Raw genomic sequence first — 16935 nt, forward strand, 5'->3', positions numbered from 1 at the left:
TAATATATTTTAATTTTAATTTGTAAAATAAATTAATGTAGAAATAATATATTTTAGTTTTTAAAATAAAACAATAAAATTGAAGTCAATCTACTTCTTCCACCTGTTGTTTACAGTGAGCTAACAAAGCTCAAAAATCGCGTCCGTGTAATCTGTTTGGTTAAGTTTTACACGTTCTAAAAGTGCTTTTCGCTGTCAGTTATTGCTTTTGGATCTTCCACTTCAAAAAGGTGATTATTTGTTTATTTGTTTATCATGAATAAGAATTACAAGGAAAGAGAGTAACATTTGACAGTAGTAGCAAAAGTTGAGAAAATCAGAAAGAGGTAAAAGTGAAAGCTAAAATCCAAAAGTGTGAACGATTTAAGCTATGAAGGTTGAGAAAGGGAAAAGTGGAAAACAGAAGCTAAAAGGGCAAAAAGAAATTGGCGGGTAAATGTGTGTGTGTGTGTGACCAACACTTCCACTTCAAATTCAAAGCATCAACGGTGGAATCATCACCGAATCTGCATTACTGATAGTAGTAATGCTTTCCATTTCCATGACCAACTCAACATCGATGCATGTGTAAGAGAGAGAAAGAGAGGGTGATGAAGCTGTACGCGAATTAAATCGCAACATTGAATGCGTTCAACAACTCAGTGCCCATCCAATTCAATTCCGATCAGTGCAGCCAGCCACTTTCTCTGATCATCGCAGTCTTTCGGTAACTATTGCTATTTATTTCACTTCACATTCTCCTTTGCCAAGAAAACGGTTTCACTGTTTCGCATTTTTGTTTTATTTTATTTTTTTCAATTTGATTCTTCTTCTATGTGAACCATCCTTGTTTGTGTTATGCTCAATTAATTATTCGAGGCCCACACTCGCCCTTGCATTTGAAACTCGGTCCCTGGTGTTCCGTTGTGTAGTAAATACAGTGTATGGGATTTCATAGTGTTGTTGATGGATGGATGGATGGATGGATGGCTAGATAGATGAAGAAGAACACGAGAGGGTTTCTAGATTAGTTAAGAATTAATGATGGGTGAGTTTTACTTTCATAGTGTATTTGACAAAGACGGTGATGCACAAGTGGGTGCATATGCTGAGCCTCAGGGTGCAAGTTCTAGGGTACACAGGCGCTCTAACAGGTTTTGTTTTTGCTTAAACTGAAACTCAGTCGTGCCTCCTTCTTTTTTGCTTATTATACCGTTTGGAGAGCATAATAAATAAGTTTTTTTTTAAGCTATGGATTTTTTTAAGAAATGAATAAACATTGGTTAATGAATCTCCATTTGTGTGAATAAGTTTAACTATTTGGCTTTTTAAATGAAAATTGTAATTTTTTCCTTTTTTTTTTGAATTTGAATTCAAGAGCATTATAAAAATAAAAAACGGAGAGAATAATAGGTTCCCACTGAATATATTGATGAAGTAACGATTTAAGAAAACTTGGTTTGGGCGGGGTACTTTGTGGATTGTGGTAAAAGGTTTTAGGGTAAATGTTGATTTTTTTTTTTCTTTTTCATAAATTGCTGTTATCGTTTTGAGCTGCTTCATTTATATGATTTGTTGTTCGCCTCTCAGCGCTTCTTCTGACAGGAATCTGAAATTTTCAAGAGGTGTAGTTTTGCATCGTTTAGAGAAAGGCCATGATGAATATCTTGTGAGTTGTGAGATTGAAGTATAAATTTGATCTTTTATTTTTTTAAGTCATATCTTATAATCCTTTGGAGGAAGCAATGGCTATAGGTTATCGTAATTTTGAAATTAAAGTAATTCATTTGCTATTACTTGAACAGGTTTCACCAACTTCAGTGGCGACTTCTAGGGTACCAAGTCCTTTACATGACAACCTCACCTGTAACCATAAAACTTTTTCAAATCATAGATCATCATTGGAAAAAGATGTAAGTTATATTTGTATTTGTATATAATCACAATGAATCTTCCCTCTCATTTTGGTTTGGTGGAATCTCTGGATATATAGATTCTTATGTATTTCTTGTGTGACTATTCTTTCAAGTTTACCGAAGCTCAGATGACTCAAAATGGCACTATACTGCTTCTAGGTTTTCTCACCTTTCTCCAAAAATTGAGTTAATGTTTTTTTCTTTTACCTCTTTAATGCATAATAGAAGTTTTATTTAGAAGTTGAAAATCCGAATTTCCAAGTTCCAATTACATAGGAGTATATACCTTGAAGAATCCTTTAAAAGGAAAGAAATTGAGTATAAGATCCTGGCACTAGTTGATATAAAATAATATGATTAGTATTTGGCATACTCTTTTTTGATAATAAGTTTAAAAATACTTTATTGTGGGAGCCGGGGTACAATTCCTCTGAAAAGATCGTTGTCAATAATGACAAACTTAGAAGCATCTTAAGATCAATAAATCACAATGGAAAAGAATTGTAGAAAATATTCATATGGATATAAGCTAAGTTTAAGTAAACATAGTGTCTTTGGGGAAATGCATTTTTTGTATTTTATCTATGAAAACTCGTATGTGAAACATGAAGGACTTTACATTATTGAAAGGCAATGCCAGATTGTGTGGGTTATTATTTTCCTGTAAGAGGGCCGTAGCTTGGTAGTTCATTGATGCCCGAACCATATGATTTACTTATTTGCAGGTTGAGCAGCTACAGCTACGCCTACAGCAGGAAAAATCTATGCGTATCTTGCTTGAAAAAGCAATGGGCCGTGCCTCAAGTACTTTGTCACCTGGACACAGGCACGTTGCTGCTCAGGTAATTTGACATTTGATACACAGGCCTGCGTTCTATTCACACTTTCTTAATCTGTCAAGATAGTGGTGGACATGGTAGAGAAATAAACCATTCATGGACATTGGACACCCACCAAACAACTGCTTTCAGGTTAATTTGGTTATTGACTATTATAATGTGCAATTCTGTGTATGTGTAGTCTTCAGACTGAAGTACTGTTACATGTTATGTTACTGAAGTGTTCAAGTTTGAACAAACACGACAAAACATAGAATAAGCTATTTAGGATTATATATTATTAGTACCAGAGGAGTTTATTCACTTGCAAAAGAACTGTAACTTGTGATAAAGGGACGCTATGGTTCAATTGCAAACTTTGATTGACATGTATAATGTGCTATATAATTTTTCTCATTCAAGATATGGCCATAAGTAAGAAGTGATCATTGGTTTTAGAAATTAACTATTTTTTTCTTTTTCCCCTTTTTAGACAAAAGATTTAATTGCTGAAATTGAGTTACTTGAAGAAGAAGTTACAAGCCGAGAGAAGCACGTGCTTGCCATGTACAGAAGTATTTTTGAACATTGTGTTAGCCGGCCACCTTCTGAACAAAATTCTGGGGTGGCTTCACCTGCTCACCCAAAGCATGAATCTAGGAGGCATCCAAGTATAATTTCAAGTGCTTTCTGTTCGTCAAAAAAGTTTCCCATGAGACCCTTGCAAGCTCTGGTTTCTAACAATGACTTGAAGAATAGAATCTTTGGGTCAAGTTATACTCCTTTATCTTGTGGCAAGGGCAAAGTTTATTTTGGGAAGACTTGTCCTGATTCCACTAAGGTAAAATATACTGCTACAGTTCCCGTTTTCTGTCTTATCTGTGAACGGAAAACGCTTATATGTAATAGCATCCAAAAGAAGAACCCAATGAACTAAAAATTCTCTTGTGGTGTTTGTTCCGACATTTTGACCTCAATCATGTCAGGTTCATGAGAAGTTTACCAAAATGGAGAAAACTCCAGTATTGCGAACTTTAAAGGATCATCTAAACTTGTGCCCGAACAGGCTCTCTGAGGAGATGGTAAAGTGTATGGCAACTGTATATTGCTGGCTCCGTAGTGCAACCTCTGTAAATACTGAAAAGAGTAGGTCATCCACTCATGCTGTACGGCCAAAACATGGTGTTTTTGTAGAGGATCGGGACTGTTCCCACAAATCAGTGGTGGAAATATCTTGGATTGCTACTCGCAAACGCCATTCTTCACATGCTTCTTACGCCATTGACAACTACAGGTTGGTTCTTTAAAATTGAAAGTTTAAGATGATGCTATATTAAAAGTATGAATACCAAGAAGATGCTTCTCATGCACTTACAAAGAGTCTTCTTAATGCAGTGGCATACCTTGAATTTTTTTTTTTGTTGATTGAAAAGTTAGAAACTCGACAACTAACAGTTCTCTGGCAATTTTAGTAAGAGTTATTTACAATTACCCCCTATTATATGTTTATTGTGGTCTGTACAATGATTTCCGAGACAATTTCTGTTATTTTATTGACTTTTCTTTTTTTCTAGACATCTTAAGTAGTAGTATCAAATACAGTTGCATTAATCTTCTGTGATTTATGTTTATAGTACTGTGGCCAAAAAAGAAAGTCTGACTACTGGAAGGCCGTTAATAGATTCTAAAGTTTACTTAAATTTCACACAATTTGTCATACAAAATCTTTATTGTAGAATGTCAATATTGATACAATGGACTCCAAGCTAGTCAAATGACTTTACTGGTTCATAATGCACTTTATTTTATTTGGTGTGTGCTCACTTAATAATGCAGCACACGAGTGTTAATACAGAAGAAAGTTAGTATCATATATGGATAAATTGGAAATTATGTTAGAACAACAATCTTAAGAAATAAATGGCAAAATTTTGCCTCATAAAGGTCCTACTAAAAGTAGTTCGTCATATGAAGGATGAGCCAATAAATAAAATAGGAAAACATCAATAATATCTCTTAAACTATTTGAAACCTTTATATAAATGTAATGTAATTCCTTACAGTTTAATTTTTTAGAGAACATAAAAAGTTTGCTTAATCTGCTTAACTGACAGTCTATTAAGGGAACAGATTTCAGTTTTAGTTTTCTGTGTAGCTGTTATTTTTGTCCAACCACTCCCTTGATTATTACGATTAAATTGTGGACATAACCAGTTCCTTCCTAACTTCCTTCAGAGTACTAGTTGAACAGCTTGAAAGGGTGAATATCAGTCACATGGAACATGATGGACAGATTGCGTTCTGGATCAATGTGCATAATGCTCTTGTGATGCATGTAATATTCACACTCACACTCAAATGACTATGATTTTTATTTAGCCAACTTTCAGCGTGTATAACTTTATTTTACTGACAATAGGCATATTTAGCATATGGAATTCCCCAGGGTTCTCTGAAGAGGCTGGCCTTGTTTCACAAGGTAGTGTATTTCTTTATTCAATTGGATATTGTACTTAGTCAGCTCCAAGTTATTAACACTTTAAGAATGTTTATTAAAACTTAAGAATATCCAAATGATGTTTATTTCAATGTTATTAGTCCAACAAATTACAATAAAACATTCACATCAACCATGTCCGAATAATGTTTATTTCATTTTTTTATCCAACAAATTACAAAGAAACAGTCACGTCTACATGGAACATAAACTAAAACCTTCCTTTGTAGGAGGAAGAAAAAGAAACTCATATTCACCTACTCTTGATTACTTGTTATCGTTTACATGAATTTAGTTGTCAAAAGGCATATCATCTAAATATGCTTGGCTATTTGAGGGCATTTAGATTCCGTTGAGTTGTAACTTAACACATAATATCATAGAGATACACCTTTAGAACTTCCAATTTCTCATTGGTACGATATTGTTCTTAATTATTTTTTAATTGATACGTTGTGGAAAATATGAAATGATGAGTACAACTGTGTAGTGCAGGCAGCTTACAATATTGGTGGTCATATCATAAGTGCAAATGCCATAGAACAAGCAATATTTGGCTTCCGAACCCCCCGCATTGGACGGGTACTCATCTGACCCTTGTTTAACATGTGCTCCTGTAAATATTTAATGTGTTGCCAGTTTGTGGTTGCATTTAAATGGTGGAATATTTTGACTGATCCAAGTGATTAATGATCCAAATGATCCAAGTGGTGCATTTAAATTGTTATTTTTTATTGTGAGAAAGCGACGAGACAAGTCTATTTTGGTTCTCTGGAGATGAGGTTGAAAGGCGAAAACATTGTTTATCTCTGTAATTACTTTTCCTAACCCTACTTCCTTTTCTGTATAAATTTAAGTTAATGAACAGAATAGGATGAGTTTGTCCTATTTGATTAGCTCACTAGATGGAAGAAAGCAGAATTTGACTGTTTCCTCTATCCTTATCCTAAAGCAGAAGAGCCCTGGGGTTTGCTTTTCATCTGGAAAGAGAAAACCATGATTCACATGAAGTTTTAATATAATTATTTTCTGAGTGAGATGCTTAGAACTCTATTAAAATCTTATTTTCCGGGTATTTGAAGTGAAAAGTTCTAATTCCAAATTTTGATGTTAGGATGACATCTCATGTTTCATCTGATTATTATTTTTGTTGTCAAGCACAGTGGCTTGAAAGCTTTATGGCTGCAGCTCTGAGGAAGAAAAATGGTGAAGAAAAGCAGTTTATCAGCTCAAAATTGTATATTAATGATTTCCAACCCCTTGTTTGCTTTGCCCTTTGCACTGGGGCTTTGTCTGATCCTGTGGTAATTTTCTTTTATTTACTTTTTTCCAAGAATTGCAGTTTTGATATCAATAGCAAAATGTTATGTTAGTTGGGGCTTTGCTCTTCTTGAGTCTGCATCTTGATCAATGTTTGATGCATTGATGAGGCATAGTAAGTAAAAAAAAATGAAGGTAGTAAATAAGAGAAATTCTAAAAATATAGGGTATGATATTCACATGTGCATCCATATCAATTCCTGCTCCCTTATAACCTGATTTTAAATAGTTAGTTGATCAAGACTCTTCTTGTTACTGAGCTGCAGCTAAAGGTCTACACTGCATCAAACATAAGAGAACAGCTGAATTTTGCTAAAAGGGAGTTTCTTCAAGCAAATGTAATTGTAAAGAAGTCGAGCAAAGTTTTTCTCCCTAAATTGGTGGAAAGATTTACTAGAGAAGCCTCAATCAGTTTAGATGATCTCCTTGGATGGGTAATGGAAAGTGTTGACAAGAAACTTCATGATTCAATACAGAAGTGCCTTGGTCGTAAATCCAATAAAAAGTCATCTCAGATCATTGAATGGATACCTTATAGTTCTCGGTTCAGGTACATGTTGTCGAAGGATCTAATAGACAAGCCATGGTGGGTATAACTATCACATCTTACTGCAATGAAGACATCTTTTACTTCTTTTAGGCTTCACTGTTCTGAGGAAAGCGAGGAACTTAATTGTAGGTGTTCATAGAAATTTCTTGTACATTTTAACACTATTTTTTTCTTGTATAAGATTTGGTACTCTTACTATCTAAATATTTTTATAAATGTAGCCGCCTAACTTGGAAGTTATAGAATATAATAATAAAAGAATCTTAGTTCTTAAATTGAGAGTTTTAAATCTAAAACGTATGTTTTGTATTTAGGTTTTCTGTTTATAAAAGAAATTATAAAAAAGTTTATATAAACAAAAAATTATAGAAATGTGAGGCTTAAAAATTTTAATATTGCAATAAACTTACAAAAACATTTTCAAAATAATATGTGGCTTAATAAGATTCAATTAATTTAGTTCTAACTCTAGCTAAGGTATGATAAAAGTGAAGGGGCTACGAGTAGCATGCGGCAGTTTTTCATTTTTTGCATTAAGTTTTGACGAGATGACAAATGCATGTTATGTATGCGCATAGACCCATACTCACTAGGAGTAACAAATTTAGGGACCTAGAAAGAGTTCGTACAAACCCTCTTACTTCTCTTTTATTTCATGATATTCCGCAGTCATTTAAAAAAGTATGTATTTTCTCATTTATCAGACTTGTATTGTATTTGACCTAATCAATCATCTACAAAGCTCTATGTCATTAGATGAAAATTATTAAAAATTTCAACATAAAATGTAGGTCTCACTTTTTGTTATGATTCTTTTAACTTTGTTTTCAATAAATTTTAATAAATAATAAAATACACGTTTATAGGAATGTGTTGCTAACCCTCTTCTTCACAAGAAACTCATTTAAACCTTCCTATTGGAATAGTTACCAAAAATAATCTTTAATTCAGTTGCATAAGATCTATGACGTTGAAAAAGAAAATAAAATGACATAGTCTTTCGTAAAAGTAATACGAATTTTTGTACTCTAAATTTTGGAAGAGGTTAAACAAGAGAAGTTATTTTAATAATTTACTCTCCAATCTGAGTTTGAGACACTCCAAACAGAAAAATAAGACTCCGAGCTGCTTTTGAAATTTCATTTTTTGTTATAGCAATATTTATTCAACTATAACAGTACTTTGATTAGTATTATCCAAACAAATGTCTCATCAATATACTTTTGAACAACAAATATCTAAACATAATTAGTAAATATATTTTTGTCAAATACAGTTCAAACTTCAGAAGGCAAAGTTTAATCCAAACATGCACCCAATCTTAGCGTTGAGGACAAAATTGGAGATCATATCTAATCATGTGTCAAACTAGGTATCTTGAGTTTGTTATGTATATTTGAAGAGAAATACAGAGTAACATAAATTGTAGGATTCAATAAAATCAATGAAATGAACAGTGTTTGATGGAAACAAGTCAAACAACTCGGCTTCTATGCACAGTGCCTCCAACATACACCATGCAAAACAAGGCGTTATACCCCAATAGTCATAAACAGTGTTGAATGAAGACAACTCAACTTCTACCCAATGCCTCTCACATACTGATCCAACGTTGTATTGAACAGCTCACACCTATGAATGCCCATTAAAAGTTTATCCAGTCAAAAATCTTTTCGTGGCAACAAGGAAAGATATAAAACCATAAAATAATTCATCAGACCATTTTAGCTAATAGGGAAAATAATTAACTAGCAACAAATTAGCTTAGATAAAAAACAAAAATATATTAGATTATAAACAAAAAACAATTGTCACACTTACTGATAAAATATGATAACAAGTTAGACATTAATTAGATATAAATCAACTCCATGCTCTCATGTTATATGATGTTGTAGTAGTTAAAATCACGAAATACAGTAGTTGCTAATGAGAGGGTAGGTTCTACTCTTATTTACTGTATCAATCAATATAAATTGTTCGTAGTTTGTTTGACTTTACTATATAGGAACTAGGAAAAGATAATGACTTTCTGAATTTATGGATTGAGTTAATTTAAAATTTAAATATACTTTTCTGTAGTTGGTGAGCTGAACTCCATGCAAACATGGGGTTGGTTAGGATCAAGGTTCCGGTGGCAAATTTATCAAGTGAGCTTTCTAACCCTAGCTGGGCAACCCACATTGATAGCTCTGAACTTACTGGGAATAATTATAAAGATTGAGTGATGATGGCCCTGCCCTACTTTTTCTTTTTCGATGTCTAGTATTAACTCAAGTGGTACTATTCCAGCTTACAAACATTTCAACTAGTCTACTTCCTTGAACTGACAATCTACATTAGACTCCCAGTGGCCTAACTCTATAGATTAAGCAAAGTTTGGCTTTGAATCTATCGACAGTGTGCCTAACCACGTATCACATGCTCACCTTCATCAGTATTGCACCTCTACAGGGAAGAATGAGGGACACAGTATTTTTTGTTTGCTTGGTGAGGGGGAGTATGAAAAAAAATAATAATAAAATAGCGAGAAGCACTGTATCTTTTTTCTCATTTATTTCTATTGATATCTCTATCTCTCTCCTTATTTTCTATCAAATCAATCAAATTAGATAACCTTCAAAAACACTTCATTTTTCACCTGTTTCTTCCCTATCAAACAACTAAACATTTAATTTTACTTTTTACCTATTTTTTCATTTTTTTTTTCATCCTCTCTGTTTCTTTCCTCAAAACCAAATGCATTGAAGTCATAGAACGATGCCAACTAATGATGATAGTGTCCGAGGATGACACTTTGAAACCTCGTTCACAGAACATATAAGTCGTTCTTCTGATAAAAGGACAAATATGTCATTTAGAGGGAAGTATAAATTATGTTTACCTAATAGGAGATCCAGGTGTATAAAGCGGGTTCTTGACCACATAATCAACATACAAATTGTAGATACGCTTTAAGGATTCACGTAGATCACCAGTTCTAGGATGAGTCACCAAGATTATCTGTATAAAGCAAGGACAGAGTCACAATTGGTACGTTATAACAACCACCTACATCTCTTTAATTGCTAAGATAGATACCACTGTTGTAGGTGTTAAGACAACTGCTAATGCTCTCTTTGGTAAAGATGAGAAAAAAAGGATGGATAAAAATAAGTTGGTAGAGTGGAAATAATTGGGATATAAAATTAAAACTAAAAGTACTTAATTGAAAGAGAAGTAGAGAAGCGATCAGAAGAGAGATGCAGAGTTGACTAAAAATAAATGAGAGAAATAGTACAGTAACTCCTACCGTTTTTCAAATTATTCCCTTCTCTTTCTCACCCACCAAACACCCTATCTTAATTTCGTCCTGAGGACACTCAAAACCATACAAAGTGTAAAGGATAAATTTAGTGAAAATCTACTAAACTAAAATTCACTACTATTTATACCATTATCTGAAGTTTCTAAACCATTTTATCACCTATGCAGCATTATAAACACTAACCTATGCATCTTATAAGCAAGTTTATTGTTCTTGATTTTAACATACACGCTTTAAAAACAATGAAGTGAGACAGAAGCTAATCATCCTCACAATTGATCAAATATACATGGATTTGTAAGTAACTCAAAAACTTATATCAGACCAAAATTTGTAAATCCAAAGATTATATCATGGTGTATAATATTTCTTTCACTTTATCCTGTTCTCTTTTCTTTTTTTTTTCCAGTTCTATGCCACTTCAGTTTTCATTTAAAATCATGTCAATAAACCTAATATTTTTCTGGCCAAAATGAGATTAATAAATATAAATGTAACATACAAATAGAGAATAAGTGTCAAATAGCTACAATAATCAATGAACAAAAGGCAAGGTGCAAAACATTTCGGCACTACACTCCAGAACAAGAAGTAACTTCATCCATAAGGCTCTCTAACAAACATACAAATAAAACCGAAAATTTATTGTAGCTGCTGACCTTTATTCCAGAAGGACTTTCCATAAAACTAAGTTTGTATGTATTAGTGCGGAAACTGTGAAATGAACAACCTTGGCCAGGTAACTGAGGCATACCAAGGTTTCCTTTCTCAGCAGCACTGCACAACAATATGGAGCATAATTAATTAAACTTGCCAGTGCAACATGCAACGTGAATTCCTTTATTGAATACACCAAAAGTCCACCACACAATCCATGACTTGTTGATCTTTACTCTGACAGTAATTCAGTAAAAGTATTAACATAATCAATTACAATCATACAAAGCATAAAAGGGTGTAAGGATAAGGAAAATGGAAAACATATCAAAATAAGGATAAAGAATAAAAGAGCATTGTAACAAACAAATACCCTATTAAATTCCTGGTGATCAAATTAACCAAGCTTGGGTACTATGAAGGAAGCCAAGCACCATCATACAACATCAACTTACGTATGTTAGAAAGGTCTACAGTAAATAAGTATTATTCACATGTTTATTTTGCTATTTGCAGAAAGAAAGTATACATTTTAAATAGCAGGTTTGTCATCTCTTGCCACTTTTATATTTTACACCTAAAAGCAATTTTAATGCAACACATAAGAAAATAAAATATGCTGCAAAAACAGTTCTTCAGAGAATAAGAACAGCAGCTACAAGACTTAGCATATGTTTGATTTAGCTTATTTTGAAGAAATAATTGCTCATTTGTGCCGTCTTTCCAAGAAGACTATTGAAGACAGTGATTACTTCACCAGAAATACCAAAATAACTTGCTAGCAACATGGCAAATTTTGCAACACTGACATAAAGTTCCTTTAATTTCAAACATTACTAGTATATGCAGTCTTCAAATTACTTTGAAGGAGATAAGTTGCTTTCTTGTATTCAGAAATTAATCGTGGAAGTAAACTTAAACTGTAAACATAGGATTAGAATAGCTGGAAGGATTATTTTGCACTTATTCGAAATGCACGAGAGAAACATACCTAGTGGGATCCATCTTGGCAGTTAAAGACTTCAGAGAGAAAAGCAGACCAAACATTAACTTATGGTCTTGTTGGGCATCCAATGTCCGCAAGGGGCGATTCCACTCCCTATAGAGCAGGCACACACCATTCCTATTAAACACATACATCATATGGCCATTGTTTCCTGGAGCTGATGGGGCAGGAGGTGAAGGACTGATCTCAGAACCCCCAAAGAATTGCATTCTTGATCAACAGGGATGAATAGATTGGTAATCACCGAAAAATCAAAACCCTAACACATGTATGCTCATCACATTAATAGACCTTCATAATTGGCCAATAACCACCATATACATGAGGAACAATTTCACAGAATAGAATTCGACACAATTAAAAATTGCATTGGCACACTCCAAACAACGAAGAATAAGACCATATTGCAAGAGCAAATATTCACCATAACGCACTCCAAACATCATTTGTTTGGAATACAGTCATTGTTAGCTGCCATTGTCAATTTATGCAACTTACTGATTCATTAAAAAATACCATAATACTGATAATATTGTCAGCAATTTCAAACAGAATAAGATTATAGAACTCTAAAAGCAAAGGTCAGCCCCAAATCAATTGTGTGACATCCAAAATTGCAGTTTCAAAATTACTAATGAACAAGATTTCTTCAAAGTCCAAAATAAAAAGAAGGAAAGAGAAATTCATGGTGAATGTAAAGTAGGACTATAAGTATATTCAGAGATTACTGGTGATGAGCAGCGGTGAAGGTGTGCGCGTAAGGTTTGGTCAAATGTAAGCGTGGATTCTCTTGATATTTAAATCTACCAAATTCACTTTAAATTGGGGCTCAACTTGGGTTGGATCCAGTTTGGGATCAAAAGAAACCGTGTTAGGTAGATCACCTAGAGTTGGATTCAGGTTAAACTGAGTAAGGTGTCAAATTACCTGGCAGAGGTGGGTGATAGAGCTGAGAAAAATTGGGAAGGATGACCATTAAATGCATAATGATTAACAGCACAATGGCCGAAATAATAGTTGAATACTTAGCCATGCAATGTATACATTATCGATGTCCAGGTGAAACTACAAATAAAAAAAAAAGAATAATTCACAAAAAGAGGACACGATTTCAGACCAGAAAAAATTGTACATTGCATGAATAAAACCTTAATTGCCGCAAATAGCACTAGCAAAAACAAAGAATCATTAACACTGGGAAACAATAAGAAGCAACCAAGTTGGTTGGACTTGGCGAACAGCCTTCTCTTATTTAAGCTTTTGCACTAAAACCCTAAACCCTCTTCAGGAGGCTCTAGGGATGTCTAATTGATCGTTGTTAGTGAACCAAATAATCATTCAATCATTAGCATTCATACATCATATCTAACAAAATATAATTGACAAACGAAAACAAATCTTAATCCGAATGGCAAGGTAGGCAGAGAACTGTGCTCTCTTGTTTGTAGAATACTGTGCTCTCTTGGGTAGTTCTAGTGAAAAATTAAAGAAATAAAGAATGAACTAAACAAATGAAATGAAGAGTGGAGTCGGACAAATTAAGAAGAATATGAAACTGATTGCACGAACTTACCTTTTCAGTGTTTTGTGAGAGGCATTGGCAACCCGGCGAGCACTGGCTGTGTAACCTGAGGCTATCGGCAGCAATCAAGTGTAAACAGGTAGAAGAGAGAGACCAGATCTAAGGCAGTGGAAAAGGAAAGTAAAAAATTGGAGATTAGGGACCAAGTGGTTCCACCAATGACAAGGGTAAACTGGACATTAGACTCTTTATATAAAAATTAGTTTTACAATAAAAAGAAAGTTTAGTCTTTTATGTGCATTAAAAATGTCTTTATTTCATATATTAATGTACTATGGTCGGTGACAAAACGGCCAACCCGTCCTTTGTTTGTTGGACCGTCAAAGTTGGTCGGATCAGACCAATCTGACATTACAAAACGAGTTAAGATATCCAACCCATCCCGCCACTTGGTGGCTGGCCAGCGATTTTTCAATTTTTTTTCTTTTTTATGGATAATTGGGCCTAAATTTTTTTTTCAGTTTTTTGCATAATTTTTTTAATGACTAAATAGGCTTGTCACAACCCCTCCAATCTCACCTTCCTACAAGCACATTTTCTTCCAGTATTCACAACCCCTCCAATCTCCCCTTCCTTCAACTATTCATCCATCTTCTCGACTCCACTAATAACCAATCACTGTCAAAATGTCATTGTGCTTATACAACAATCACAACCACAAATCAAATTCATACCCTTTCTACCAAGTCACTGAAACATCAATTACAACACTGAAATCTTAATTGGAGCTAACGAGAAATCTTATTTGGATGAGTTTGGCTTAGTTATGGGCAACGATATTAATAGTTTACCAGTGGTGATAAAGATAACATAAATTTTCAATGAAAACTGTAGATCGGCTACTCTTTTGGAAGATTAGTAAATCTTTTCAAGCCCTAATTCACACATTTTCAGTGGTGGGAAGAGTACTTACAAAAGAAAATCTCAAACTCAGCAATTTCAAGCCCTAATTCACAAATTTCAAGCCCAGAAAACGAACCTGCTGGCGTCGCTACTCCGTCTGCTTAGAGAAGATGTGGTTCTGAGAAAGTGAAATGGGATTTTCACTCTGAGAGAAGGGTGGGATTAGTTTGGCTTTTTTCTTTTCTGAACGGACAACATAAAGCTCATCTCAAGAGTGGTGTGAGTTATAAAATTTGATACGTAAATAAAGTTCACGAGTATTTGTAAAATATGAGATAAATTATATTTGATTAAACTCTGATTTAATATAATCAAATTATAATAAACAACTTAAATTTGTGTATTTTATTTATGTAAATAGACTAATAGAAAATATATTAATTGTCTGTTATAACATTTGAGTGAATTTAAACTTTACAAACAAAATAGTTTTTTTCTATTTATAACAATTTTAATAGGAATTTATTTATTTTACCTCTCGTACCTTGTATATTTCTACATTTATAATTTTATTTTTTCATCCATTCAATTATAGTCAAAATTTGTCATTGCAGTGAAAATTACAAGTCATCACATTATATAACCATATTATTATAAACAATTAATAAAAGATTATGTTTAGATATGTTAAATTTTCTTAAGATTTAATTACTCGACTTATCTTAAGATTTAATTACTCGACTTATCTTATCTGGCTAGAAGTATATCATTATGGTTTCCCTTTAAATCTGTTTAAAAAAAATTAATTACGTCGTATAGTTTTACAAATGTCTACACATGTTCCATGTGAAGCATTGCACCGATAATCTTATAATGTGGTTAAGGTTGTCATATACGTCGATGAAGCTACAAATGCAATCGAAATGAGAGCTCCAGTAGATATTTTCGGCTCATTTTAAAGTATTAATTTATTTTTTCCCTGTACCATTTTCTTAAAGCATTAAAAGGTCACACATAATAAGAAAATATTAAAGCATAAAAAAGTCACACATAATAAGAAAATATATTGTTTCGAACATATAAAATAAACTTAGTCAAAGAAATAAATTGTTTTATGTAAAATGTTTCTTAACTTTTTAATTTGATTTGATTGTAATGTAATTTAATTTTAAAAATAATATTGATAATAAAAATTGTGATATAAAAAGAATGAAATATATCGAAAAAGAAAAAAAACAAATAAAAAAAGTTATAACAGAAAAAAAACATAATTTTTATTTTTTTTTAAATTAAATTAATATAAATAATATAATAATATGTAAATATATTTTAAAAATGTATTAAATATGATTTTAATTATTCAATTTTAATATAAATACTAATCCTTAATTTTATAAATTTGTCTATAATTAACTAATTTTAATCTTATAAAAAATTATGAATTGAAAAAATATGCTTAATAATTAAACTATATTTATTTTAGCTCATTTAAGATTAAAATTAAGTATAAATATTTATAATTTTTGTAATGAGTAATTGTTTTATTGAAAGTATTTTTATTTATTTTTTAAATAAGCATGCTCACAAATAACTGTTAGAGCAACCTAAATATTTACATATTTACATTTTGTATATTTCTTCAATCACACCCTTTTATGTAGTACCTACATTTATACTTATCCAATGATTTTTATAGATACAAGAGTAAACGGATACATTGTCTTGTCTGTCTGCACATTTTAAATATTCATATTTTAATATTTAGTTAATTATATATGTAAATTAATTAAGTTAATAAAATATATCTAAATGTAACTCACAGAAAGTACAAATATAATTTTTTTTTACAATAACGGTTACTTCTAAATAATCATTTAACAATTATATTTTTTTAGAAATTCAGTCAATAATTATATTATAAAAATAATGTAAAAAAGTTTCCTCTTTAAATACAAATAAATCATTATTTTCTTTGTTTTTTCATCTTAAAAAAATATTATATTTTCTTTTATTTATTTAAAACAGAGACAAATGAATATACTTTTCAAAATATGAATTTTTTTCACATAAATATAGTTTTTATAATAAATAACATCACAAGCTTTACATATTCAATTTAACTCACATAGTTTTAAATAATCACTAATTAAACTGATCCAAGTTGAGGATAACTCTGTAAATAATAATAATAACTATTATTATTCATAGTAATATGTCAGTTGTACTTTCTATCTGCTTTTCATTGAACTTATAACTGTAATAAAATTGGAAAATCCAATGGGTTGAATTGCACCGTCCGATCTTTGATTCATTTATTTAAACTTCCTAGAACCGTTGGATAAGAGCATCTGAATTTGAGGGACACTTATTTGCCCCTCTTCTCTCTTCCAATAACCAATCAACCCTCTTGAGAAGTGACGCTGTTTCCCAGAGATAGCGGTTGCATGCTTAACCCTAGAA

At 32.2% G+C, this 16935-nt stretch overlaps 2 protein-coding genes across 8 annotated transcripts; one reads left to right on the forward strand and one right to left on the reverse strand.

The window, feature by feature from the left end:
• The first annotated feature begins 309 nt into the window (after positions 1-309).
• On the forward strand, positions 310-7284 carry LOC114172257 (uncharacterized). 6 transcript variants are annotated; one of them, XM_028056848.2, is made up of 12 exons: positions 310-706; positions 912-1133; positions 1570-1648; positions 1785-1892; positions 2621-2737; positions 3207-3554; positions 3700-4007; positions 4949-5048; positions 5133-5192; positions 5706-5792; positions 6374-6514; positions 6797-7284. In XM_028056848.2, exons 2-12 carry the CDS (start codon positions 1021-1023, stop codon positions 7124-7126), a joined length of 1791 nt encoding a protein of 596 aa, XP_027912649.1. In that variant the 5' UTR covers positions 310-706; positions 912-1020; the 3' UTR covers positions 7127-7284. The 6 variants fall into 6 exon arrangements, with proteins under 6 accessions (XP_027912649.1, XP_085523974.1, XP_085523978.1 ...); XM_085667848.1 differs by lacking the exon at positions 912-1133 and having other exon boundaries at positions 318-706; XM_085667852.1 differs by lacking the exon at positions 912-1133 and having other exon boundaries at positions 318-706; positions 1585-1648.
• A 1035-nt stretch (positions 7285-8319) lies between these two features.
• On the reverse strand, positions 8320-14772 carry LOC114174024 (SNARE-like superfamily protein). Of its 2 annotated transcripts, none has more exons than XM_028058757.2 (6): positions 14612-14772; positions 13624-13731; positions 12036-12309; positions 11047-11164; positions 9965-10083; positions 8320-8712 (listed from the first exon to the last, which is right to left on the reverse strand). In XM_028058757.2, exons 3-6 carry the CDS (start codon positions 12257-12259, stop codon positions 8661-8663), a joined length of 513 nt encoding a protein of 170 aa, XP_027914558.1. In that variant the 5' UTR covers positions 12260-12309; positions 13624-13731; positions 14612-14772; the 3' UTR covers positions 8320-8660. The 2 variants fall into 2 exon arrangements, with proteins under 2 accessions (XP_027914558.1, XP_027914559.1); XM_028058758.2 differs by having other exon boundaries at positions 14546-14747.
• Between the last annotated feature and the right edge of the window lie 2163 nt (positions 14773-16935).

This window comes from Vigna unguiculata, chromosome 2, assembly GCF_037176805.1.
Source record: "Vigna unguiculata cultivar grain cowpea cultivar isolate G323 ecotype 2 chromosome 2, ASM3717680v1, whole genome shotgun sequence".
Lineage (NCBI taxonomy): Eukaryota > Viridiplantae > Streptophyta > Magnoliopsida > Fabales > Fabaceae > Vigna > Vigna unguiculata.